Raw genomic sequence first — 12,080 nt, 5'->3', positions numbered from 1 at the left:
TATAGAAACACACAATGAGAGACAGTCCCTTCCCTATGAAGCTTACAAGCTGAATTGACAAGAGACAAACAAGGTGGGAGAAAGGCAGTAATATTATATGGGAAACTGAGGCACGGAAAGATTACGTCACTTGCCCAAGGTCAAACGGGGTGGGGGTCTAGTGGGCTCTTTAGTCTAGCAGAGAAAAGTATAACACAATCCAATGGCTGGAATTTAAAGCTAGTCACATTCAGACTGAAAATAAAGTGTACATTTTTAATAGTGACAGTAATAAACCATTAGAACAACTTACCAAGTGTCATGGAGGATTCTACATCATTGAAAATTTTTAAACCAAGATTGGCTGTTCTAAAAGGTCTTATTTAGAAATTATTGTGGGGATGTTTATGGCCTGTGTTAAAAAGGAGATCAGCCTACCTGATCACAATGGTCCATTCCGGCCTTGGCATCTCTGAAATCTATGGCACAGTCTGGAACCAAACTCAGCTCTCCTGAGTCCTAATCCAGTGCCTTAACCAAAAGATCATCCTTTCTCTCTGACTTCAGAGAGTATTGGATCATGCCCTAAATGAGAGCTAAGCGTTCTTATAAGAATGAAAGATTCTGTTGCATGTGGAACTGCAAGACACCTAGTCCATGCTCCTGGTTGATCACAGGATTCCCAACAGAAATGTTTCTAATTTAAAACCAGACTAAATGTCTTGTCTACACATGGAGCTACTGAGGAATAGCTATTACACTTTAAATCTGAATTAACTTGTAAGTGTAGACAAGCTCTTAGTGACTCATCTCTACAGATCTCTTTAAACAATCAGATAGCCAAATGCTAAAGTGCTAAGTTTCTATTTTTTTCTCCCTTTCAGGTGAATTGTATAGAGCCTCTTTGAGAAAACAAAGATTCCCTGCACAAGGCAGCATTGAAATACATGAAGACAATGAGGTGAGATTCTTTCCTGCAATAAATAGCTTTGCTGATTTCCTGAATCTGAAGACTAGATGCGGAAATAAGTGTTGATTACAAAAGTCTAGCTAACCCAGTTACATCAATACTTTTATCTGAATGTTCCTGAGAACCGTATTCTATTTCAGCTGTTTTATTTGTTTATTACACTTTATACATTCATTAACAATTGCCTCTCCACACCCTTTAGGTGCTTTTGACACAAATATAAAATCAATCAGTATCTCCAAATGGAGCCACCTGTACCCATCCCACAACTTACTATACCAACTAAAATCAATCTTTCCCACAAACATTGACACGTCACACTTTCTTCCCCAAAAGTCTGTCTGCTTTGCAACATGCCATGAAGGTCAACATGTCCAGGTTATTTGGGGACAAAAGGGAGTGAGTGTCAAAGATGAGGGACCCTGCTGGAAAATGTCCTGCCGGATGGTCTTGTAAACCAAGGGTGGTCCAGAGCACATGCTTCTGCTCTTGCAGGTATGAGACAATCAAATGAGGGGAGGGAGTCTCTCATGAAGGCAGGTCCTTAGGTCTGCCAAGACTTTGTCAAGGTGATATAATGCTGTCTTTATATCCAGATGAATTTTGGGAGTAGAAAATCAGAGTATAACAGCATCAGTGTGTTGAGCAGTACCTGGGTCAAACTCTGCCACCTCTACTTAATACTAGGTAGCTCTTCATTCTACGAGTGGCCTTGCTGATATTGGGTCTGCTTGCAAAAATCAAGTACCACCTAACATAGTAAAAGTATCAGAATCTAGCCCCTTGTAACTCTAGGATTCTGCTAATTGCAACAGCTCATCTTTCTATCACCATGACTCCATTTTCAAAGCACTTTGTCCAAACCTGCCCCAAAGTTCCAAATTGTCTGAGCTCTGAGAATATATTGATGGAATTATAAGCGCTTTTGATGGCTCAGTGCATCCTTTGCCCTGTCTAATAGGTGCATGTGCAGTCACTGGAAATGATTAGTGGCCTTTCAGAGATGTTGCATAATTAGTTTGGCTGAAAAACAGACACATTTTCCAAAGAGAGATTACCAAGTCTATTTAGTGCCACATTGTAAAGACCTATGTTGAAATGCAGATTTAGTAAAAGTCTCAGTAGCAGTAATAGAAAATAAATTTGGTTTCTAGAAGAAAGAACAGAAACAGAGCAAATGCACAACTCTCCCTAGCAGTTTTTAGCTAGCCAGAGTCTGTCCATTCACACAGTAGTTATAGTACAGGTGTCAACAGTGCAAGCTTTCGCACTCTTACCCAGCCTGGTCCAAAGCTCACTGAAGTCAGTCATTCCGCTGACTTCAGTGTGTTTTTGTTGTCTCTCTGTAACTTTAGAAGGACCACCTTTAGGCATGAATGAAGCTCATTCTGAGACTGCCAAGAAGTATGCCAGTTTAAATTGACTTGTAAGTTGCTTTTGTGATGATAGAAATGGGACTGAGTCCATTAACTCGCTTCCCATATTCCATCTGATGACAGTGACTTTCTGTCCCTACTAATTTTAACTGATAACCTAGATGCTGCAACCGATTCCTTGAGCCTTCCAATCCCCCAAACAGCCTTCTGCAGTGCCAGCTGATCAAAGAGAGAGAATTTAGTGTTGGGTGTGGAAGGAGGTAACCCTGTCCTTTGAGCAAAATTGAGTTTCTGTATTAGTAAATCACGTAAAGAACATTTGGGGAGGGGAGCGGGAAACCTGTGAATTAGAAAAAGAATAGAACCTTATTAAAGTTCACTTTGCTGATCAGCAAATTCTTACGACAAACATGGCAGTAATTGCTCTATTTCTCAGTGAAGATTCTGCAGCAGAGCATTTAGTGGGTCTGTCATTACTAAAATCTCATTTCTTTTAAAAAAAATACTGTACTCCATTTAAGTAGAGGTGATCCCGGCAATTACAGGCTGGTAAACCTGACTTCAGTATCGGGCAAACTGGTTGAAACAATAGTAAATAATAAAATTGTCAGACGCCTAGATGAACATAATTTGTTGGGTTTTGTAAAGGGAAATCATGCCTCCCCAATCTACTAGGATTCTTTGAGGGGGTCAACAAGCATGCGGACAAGGGGGATTCAGTGGATATAGCGTACTTATATTTTCAGAAAGCCTTTGACAAGGTCCCTCACCAAAGGCTCTTAAGCAAATGCTGTCATGGGATAAAGGGGAAGGTCCTCTTATGAATCGGTAACTGGTTAAAAGATAGGAAACAAAGGATTGGAAGAAAGGTCAGTTTTCAGAATGGAGAGAGGTAAATAGTGGTGTCTCCCAGGGGTCTGTACTGGGACCAGTCCTATTCAATATATTCATAAGTGATCTGGAAAAAGGGGTAAACAGTGAGGTGGTAAAATTTGCAGATGATACAAAACTACTCAAGATAGGTAAGTCCCAGGCGGACTGCAAGAGGATCTCTCAAAACTGGGTGGCTGGGCAACAAAATAGCAGATGAAATTCAATGTTGATGAATGCAAAGTAATGCACATTGGGAAACATAATCCCAACTATACATAGCTAATTTAGACCCCATCATTTTATGTTACCACTCAAAAAGAGATCTTGGAGTCATTGTGGATAGTTCTCTGAAAACATTCACTCAATGTGCAGGGGCAGTCAAAAAAGCAAACAGAATGTTGGGAATCATTAGGAAAGGGATAGATAATTAGACAGAAAATATCATTGCCTCTATATGGATGAGCATGAAGGGGCATAAGCATGAAGGGGCATATAAGTGCTTCTATAAGCATGCTTATATATAAGTGCTTCTATAAGCATGCTTATATATAAGTGCTTCTATAAGCATGCTTATATATAAGTGCTTCTATAAGCATGCTTATATATAAGTGCTTCTATAAGCATGCTTATATATAAGTGCTTCTATACGCATGCTTATATATAAGTGCTTCTATATGCTTCTATAAGCATGAAGGGGCATACAAATGTTTAGTATATCTGGCATGTACATACCTTGCAATGCTGGCTACAAAACTGCCATGCGAATGCCTGTTTTCACTTTCAGTTGACATTGTAAATAAGAAGCGGACAGCATTATCTCCCTTAAATGTAAACAAACTTATTTCTCTTAACAATTGGCTGAACAAAAAGTAGGACTGAGTGGGCTTGTAAGCAGTAAAGTTTTACATTATTTTGTTTTTGAATGCAGTTATGTAACAAAAATCTACATTTGTAAATTGCACTTTCACGATAGAGATTGCACTACAGTATCTGTATGAGGTGAATTGAAAAATACTATTTCTTTATCATTTTTACAGTGCAAATACTTGTAATAAAAATAATATAAAGTGAGCAATATACATTTCGTATTCTGTGTTGTAGCTGAAATAATTATATTTGAAAATGTAGAAAAAACATCCAAAAATATTTAATAAATTTCAATTGGTATTCTATTGTTTAACAGTGTGATTAAAACTGTGATTAATCGTGATTACTTTTTTAATCACAATTAATTTTTTTGTGTTAATCATGTGCGTTAACTGCGATTAATCGATAGCCCTAACTGGAATTGGAAAAGGTTCAGAAAAGGGCAACAAAATTATTAGGGGTATGGAACAGCTGCCATATGTGGAGAGATTAATAAGACTGGGACTTTTCAGTTTGTAAAAGAGACAACTAAGGGTGAACATGATAGAGGTCTATGAAATCTTGCCTGGTGTAGAGAAAATAAATAAGGAAGTGTTATTTACTCCTTCTCATAATATAAGAACTAGGGGTCACCAAATTAAATTAATGGGCAGCAGGTTTAAAACAAACAAAAGAGTATTTTTTCACACAACGCACAGTCAACCTGCAGAACTCCTTGCCAGAGGATGCTGTGGAGGCCAAGACTATAACAGGTTTCAAAAAAAGAACTAGATAATTTCATGGAGGACAGATCCGTCAATGGCTATTAGCCAGGATGGGCAGGGATGATGATGATGTCCCTAGCCTCTGTTTGCCAGAAGCTAGGAATGGGTGATGGGATGGATCACTTGCTGATTACATGTTGGCTGTTCATTCCCTCTGAGGCAGCTGGCACTGGCCACTGTTGGAAGACAGGATACTGGGCTAGACGGACCTTTCTTCTGACCCAGTATGGCCGTTCTTATGTTCTAAGGCAAAACATTCTCTGTCAGCTTCTCAAAGCAGACACGTCAACATATAGGTCTATCGCTGTTTCACTGATAGGTTTTTCATTCCTTTCCAGTCAATGGAAGCGTGTCATTAATGTTTTTGACTTTGAACAAGAGGTCCCCGACCTAAAAAGGTTGAGAAAGGCTGCACTCTAACCCCCTGCTGACGCAGAATGTTGCTGACACAGAATTATTTTTCTTTTCTAGAAAATGTGAGGGTTTCAGTTTAAATCTTTCTGACAGATCCAACAAAATGAGATTAGTTTAGCTCTTGATACTAGACATTTAGGCTGCCTCAAGATTTTGGACATCGTCCCATCTGGATACACTGCCAATAGCATTTGTTGTGCATAAAACCATTCATAATCTTCTTTGGATCTGACTTCTACATCTAAGCCTCAGGCATAAAAGCTTCCACGCTAGAGTATAGTGTGCTGTATCTAACTCGGGGATACTTGAATGAAATTGATTTTTTTTCAAAGTAAAATATACAGAAGATCACTCTGAGCCTGAAAATATGTCACTAATTATCTGTGGAGATTGACACCCAGTGCACCGACATTGCCTGTTCTAACAAAAGCCTATTCAAATGACTGTTTCTTTTCTTCAGGAAGGAACTCCGCACAGGAACTGTAAAACTCATGTCCTTATTCTTGTCCTACATGGGGGCAACATCTTAGATACAGGAGGAGGGGACCAGAACTGCAAGATGGCTGACATCAACACCTTCAGCTCCGTGTTTGAGAAGGTGACCCGAGCCCATTTCCCTGCTGCACTGGGCCACATCTTAATCAGGCTTGTCCACTGCCCAGCCATTTGTTTGGAGGCTTTCTCTCTTGTTTCCAAGTAAGTTAATTTGCATTCTAAGGCACAGCTTTGTCAAGTGTGGCCCTCCAGGGTCTGTGCTATTCACAAGCTTTTTGATATGGTTATAGTGCTTTAATTGGCCAGGCATGGACTCCTGCAAGTCCACCTTACCCTCTTGCCCATTTCATTAGTAAGGACAGGGTCCTGTCCTATTCTGGATGGATGCAACAGTAGAAAAGAGGGTTATACGGTGACTCTGCCTTCCCATTCAGCACTCAGTGATGACTGCAGCTTTGTGCTAGGCTTTCCACTGGTGCCGAAATACTGTGGCTCCCATGGGAGGGTGCACACTGCTGGCTCAAGAAGTTGGTCAGGTCCTTGGTCTAGTACATGGACTGTGATGTGCAGGTACCATTAGGTACACCTAACGTATGTTGTCTCCACACCCCTTGGCTGCCCACATCCATTCTACGTTGGGTTGGTAAGATAATTCCAGTGACTGATGTGTCCCCAGCTCCCACCCTCAATAGTTGTTCAGCTCCTGGGGATTTAAATAGGGATTCATCTTATACTGTGTGACTAGCAGTTACGATGTAAACAATGGGTTATTGCTTGCTGTGTTTACACTTGAGTGTGGATTACATCATGACCAGTTTCAGACCCACAGAGCCCAATCCCAAAGTCTTTCCTTAAGGAGGCTCAAAAAGTAACTCCAAAGCCATGTAACTGCTCTGTAGCTATAATATCTATCAGTGTGGGCAGGGGAAACTTGAAATCATGTAAGCAATTAAGGTGCACAAATACCATTGACTTTTAACAGGTATTGTGCTCCTAAATCCCTTGGCTTTTAAAATCTACTTTATGGTCAATAATATCAGTAAAAAATGTTTACCAGCATCTATGTCCAGAAATATAATATTACCCATACATCCTTTGACACTTAAAAGAAATTTAAGATGTACAAATCGCTTTTAAAAATAAACTCCCACATCCCATAAGTGGGGAAGAAAACAGGCTGGATGAGCATTGATGTTCCTTTTCTCTAATATCTGACAACTGCTGTGAATAATCCGCAGTCACCATTTATCTTGCTTTAAAAGCTATGACAGCTAGATCTGCATGCCAATGTCCCAACTGGCATTGACAAATCTAACCTTGCATGCTCGTTGTTTAGATGTTGCAGTGCTGGACACGATAGAAGAATTTGGTAGATAATTTTCATTGTTTAAACAACTAAGATGGTTTATTGCTTAAATTGGTTTAGGAATAAAGTGGAAAGAGAATTCTGAGGAGTTAAAGCAGAAATTATGATTAGTTTTGATGAACTCTCCTTAGCACTGGAAAAGCAGGAAGGAAGACGCCTTTAACATATATTAGTGGCTTGTGATCAGCCTTGTTGCTAGGGTAGAATTTAAATCTGAACATTTTTTTTTAACTCTCTAACATAACTAAAACACACAAGCATTATAGTGTCTATTCACCTGCTAATGGCAGTTAATGTAACCTCAAAATGCTGTAGTGTTTTGCAGTACAGCATTCATTTATCATAATTAACTTTTGAGAATGCAAGATAAAGCAAGGGTTTGAATGAGCTGTTAAGATGCTTTTTAGAACACCTGTTGACTTTGGATGATGAAGGTACTGGTCTTAGAAAGGAGGATTTGGTAGCATGAGAGGTACATTGGGTCTGACGGATTTTTCTTAACAGATGCTCTTGCTAGAGGATATAAATGGATATGGTGCTTTGTGTCTGTATTTATATTAGAGAGGGTGCTTCTCATGTTGATCGCTTCTTGGTGTATATAGCTATGAATCTGCAGTAAGTGGTTTCTGATTCCTGATTATGAATATGAAGCTCAACTCTTAGGCCAATAAAGTTAACCTTTGAACATCATGGGAATAGATTATAAAGTCACTTAATTGTTTATAGAACAAACATTTGCTTTTGATATCTATTTCTTCCTTGTTTGGGTATAGTCCTGGTGGAGTGGTGTGATGGAAATACCACAGTCCAGGAGGGTTTAGACTTTTTCAGTGGATTATTTCCTTGTTGTGAAAGGAATTAGTGTGCTGAAATGAAGGATGTTCTTTCCTAGTCTATTTTTAGTTAATGGAATGCATGTAAGGCCTAATCCAGCACTTGTTGAGAATAATAGCAAAAGACTCTGACTGATTTCAATGGATACTGGATCCGGCCCATAGCTCCAATGAATTCATTGAACTAGAATGGACTAATCAGCAACAACAAGGTAGCAAAGCTTCCATTGACACAGCATTAGGGTATTCAAATATTGTGGCCATGAGCACAGTATGCTGGAATCTTGAGCTGGTTTATTTCTTTGACCAGCGGGAATGCCTAACTACTTTGCAAAACTCCATTCCAAACACATTAAAATGGCTTTGCTATGCAAGAACACGTGGGCTGGCGTCTTGGTCTCATGGATGGCTGTTGCGCTGCCCTAATCCTGGCCATCTGTTCACCCTGCCCTCTGCGTAGGGGGCGTGTTGGAGGTGATAAGGGGAATGAGCATGTCAAGGAGAGGCTAGCATGATTGCTGCAACTAGAGAAGTTTCAATCAGGAATTAGGTTATCTCTACTCCAGGGAATGATGGATGGATAGATTAACCAGTTTCACTTTTGTATCTAGTCACTTTGAGGTTCTTTTTTCATTGTTTATGTTGAGAAAAACACAAAAGATAAACAAAAAGCCCAAGTAGAGAAAAGCAATTTTGTTCTTTAAAAATCAATTTTGTTAACCAAATGTTGTTAGTAACATAGATTAGGAAACTCATGTCTTAAAAATAGATAATTTTTAGCTCAACTCCATCCTTGGAAGTATGCCACACAGTCATCTGTCAGTGTAAACTATGCACAAACCCAAATTGTTTGTGAACATTACATAAAGTAGTGTCCATTTTAAAGATTGGGTGTAAAGCAGAGAGCATTTTGTTATTCCCCTTATGTTTCTAGCTGCTAGGTCCAGTCTGAGGCACTGTTCTAAAGGAGAACCACATTACTTTGTATAGTTAGCAATGACAGTGCTTTCAGTTTATAAAGTGACTGAAATAAAACATTAGTTCATATTTTTTCAAAAGAATCTTTCACAAAGATAGTTTAGTTCCTGCCCATCTTTCTGCAGGGCAATATATTATGCCTGGTTTGTACAGCAACGATCATATTGTCGTTAAAGCCAGTAGCTTTCTGAGATTTCTTGTGGGAATTCTTCTGGACAGTGAAAATTGTTGTGCTATAAAACACACGCATAATATTTCAGAAGAAAAACAAGTCACCATGAAAAATTAAATGCAACTTTCAGTGAGATGATATTTAGCAATTACACCTCAGAGACAGGCTTAGTTCAATATTTACTGCACTCTTAAAGCAAAAACCAATCTTCATAACTTTAAGCTGCTAACTAGACATTAAAAATGGACACATCCTAAAGTGCCTATTCTGTGTGCTCATATAAAAATGTCTTCCCCTTGAATTAGTTTATCATTAACTTCAGCATTTATCATCATTGTAGTAGTAATAATTCCAGATGTGAGTTCCTTTCAGCACAGCTGTATGATGTGAGAGATGACATCCAGCAGCTCCTTCTGGAGAGGAAAGCTGGCCTTTGTAGTTAAGGCACTGGCCTGGGATCAGATGATCTGGGTTCAATTCCTGGATCTGCCACAGACTCCCTGTAGCGCCTTGGGCAAGTCAGTTCATCTCTTTGTTCCTCATTTCCCCACAAATTTGATTAACAGCAACATAAAGCAACTGCATTAGAAAAGGAACTCTTCTACTACTAACTTACCTGTTACAAAGCCTATAGAAATCAACAGAAAGACTTCAATGGACTTCAGGTCCTAACCTTAGGACCTGATTCTGCAAAGGGAAGTTAATGGGACTTGGTGAAGGAGTAACAGTCCTTGTAGGACTGGGGCTCTAATAGCAACCGTGTAACAGATTTGATTTCCCTCTCTGCCAAAACCATCTTCCCACGTGGCATGCCCACACCAAGCAAACTAAGGCAAAGGGGGCCAATCCTGCCTCCTTAGCATCTGGTAGAAAAATTGCTGTTGACTTTAGTAAGGTTGGCTTTCCTATCATTGTAATGGTAGCTGATTTTCTCCCCAATTATATTCATATAATTCTGTTTGCCTGTGACATTAGACCAGGCAGCATTCCAAAAAGTAGGCTAGCTGTGTAAATATAGAATGTTCAGCAATGGGTTTAATTAAAACCTTTAACAACCTCCTCCCTGTTTTCTCATGGTTGGGTGAAATGAATTCAGAAATAAATGATGTGGCTTTTCTTTGGTTTCATCCACAAAATTGCTTTGCAGTTATTGGCCTGGGACTCATGTCAAAACATATCCACTTCCCTAATTGCCCTTTTTTTGCTCATTATTTTTGCAGCACTGGAATTCTTTTATTAAATGACAGAAACTTTTCAAGTAAATAATTAGATTTTTCCTTATGTTTTTCCTTTTTCCCTCTTCTGTGCTTATAGCTTTTGTGTTCAGTAAACAGTATTTTCTAGGCCAATTTGACTCTAAACACTGAGAACCATGTTCTGTTCCCTTTAAGAAAAGAAAATTTGTGTTTGATGCAAGACAAAAGGAATGCAAATTTGCGGGGGGACCTGGCCTTTTTGATGATAGGTTAATCCAGTATCAGTAGAAGGCAGAGGGGAAGTAGATAGTATAGGAAATACCCCACTAATACTATTAAATCAGAGGTGCAAACCATGGGCCAAATTTTTTATTCTGCTATGGTTCTTTTGTGTCACTCTGCAAACACAATGGCTAGAAACCCAGCGTAGGAGGCCAGCTGGGAAATTCCACCATAAAGGGGGACTCCCTGGGTGAAATATAGTTGGCATAAATTGGCACTTCTGAGGTATAAAAAAAATGGAACATCCAGGATGATCCTGGGCCCATGTAACTGGACAGCTGGCAGTGTGTACTGAACATCCTTACAGATTTCATGGGACAGCAACCTCAATAAAGGGATGATCCTGGGAAAATTTGGGCAGGTGGCAACCTTGACAGCTGGGATATTAGCTTTATACCACCTGGCCTCACAGGCCCTACTGTGGGGGCCGGGCTGAAATTCTGTTCACCAATGCTGGAAGAGCCCTTGGGACCATAGGCAAGGGTGCCAGGTAGAATTGCTCCTGAGTCTGCTCTAACTTACAGTGGAGGTCAGACTGGCCGACCTCCGAATCAGAGAGTAGTAAGAGTGGCAGAAAGCCCTCTTTGGCGAAGCACAGATTGGCCAAACCTAAGAATAAGGCTATTTTAAAAAGGCATATGATGTAATGATTTACCTGCGGTAAACAGACGCCGTTTCTATATAAATTACACATACAGCAAGGAGATACTAGACTCTTGATTCTTTAACCCTCAAAACACTGACTACTACCACTTAAGTCACAGGAGATTTCTTTTAGTAGCTGCTGGTATTTGGTCTCTTACCCATGATGTTAGCTAGCCACCAGGGGACATCGTCATTCATAGCCACAAAGCCAGTGCTGCTGAGTGTCTTGCAACTATTTAAGCTCTTATGCTGTCCTGCCTGAAACCCTGACACTTATGCAGTTGTATCAACGGGATCCAAAAGTCCAGAAACTTACCTGTCAACCTTTAGCAACTAAGGGGCTGATCCAACGCCCTTTTGTAGTCAGTAGAAAAACTCCAACTGACTTCAATGGGCATTAGACTGTAAAAAAGCGAAATGTAATTATTTAAATATTTCCTTTTAGAGTTTGTTTCTGATTATTGCCATGCTCTAAGTCAGTAATCAACATAATGGATGGACCATTTTCTATCCATACAAGATAATGCAGTTTATACAATAACTGCTATAAATGAGCAAAGGGATAAAGATGCATTTTTTATAGTTGACTTGTATTGAAAACAGAGATATTTAGCTTGCCAGAACTGTTCATTATTTATTCAGCTGATAGCATATTGGAACCTGTTCTTGAAATGTTAATTTTATTTTTAATGAACTTAAAGTAATAATTTTGAAATGGTTCTGTTGTGGAAGATATATTTTCCTCATAAGTTATTGGGGGGAGGGGGGAAGGGAGCATCGCTCTGGGAAACAAATAATATATTGTGGATGAAAATGGTATCTTATAGAACTCTGTATGGAGGGGCTAGATTGGTATTAAAGACTTGTGCC

At 39.4% G+C, this 12,080-nt stretch overlaps 1 protein-coding gene across 1 annotated transcript in view; it reads left to right on the top strand.

Moving 5' to 3' along the window:
- PITPNM3 (PITPNM family member 3) overlaps positions 1-12,080 on the top strand; it is a 239,243-nt gene that overhangs the window by 139,248 nt on the left and 87,915 nt on the right. Inside the window, exons 5-6 of the mRNA XM_077836936.1 lie at positions 864-940; positions 5,704-5,939. Coding sequence (XP_077693062.1) covers positions 864-940; positions 5,704-5,939 — 313 coding nt within the window. The remainder of the gene's footprint in view (positions 1-863; positions 941-5,703; positions 5,940-12,080) is intronic.

Source organism: Eretmochelys imbricata, chromosome 17 (genome assembly GCF_965152235.1).
Source record: "Eretmochelys imbricata isolate rEreImb1 chromosome 17, rEreImb1.hap1, whole genome shotgun sequence".
NCBI classification, from domain to species: domain Eukaryota; kingdom Metazoa; phylum Chordata; order Testudines; family Cheloniidae; genus Eretmochelys; species Eretmochelys imbricata.
The sequence above is the reverse complement of the archived record's forward strand: the minus strand, read 5'-3'. Positions and strand labels throughout refer to the sequence as shown.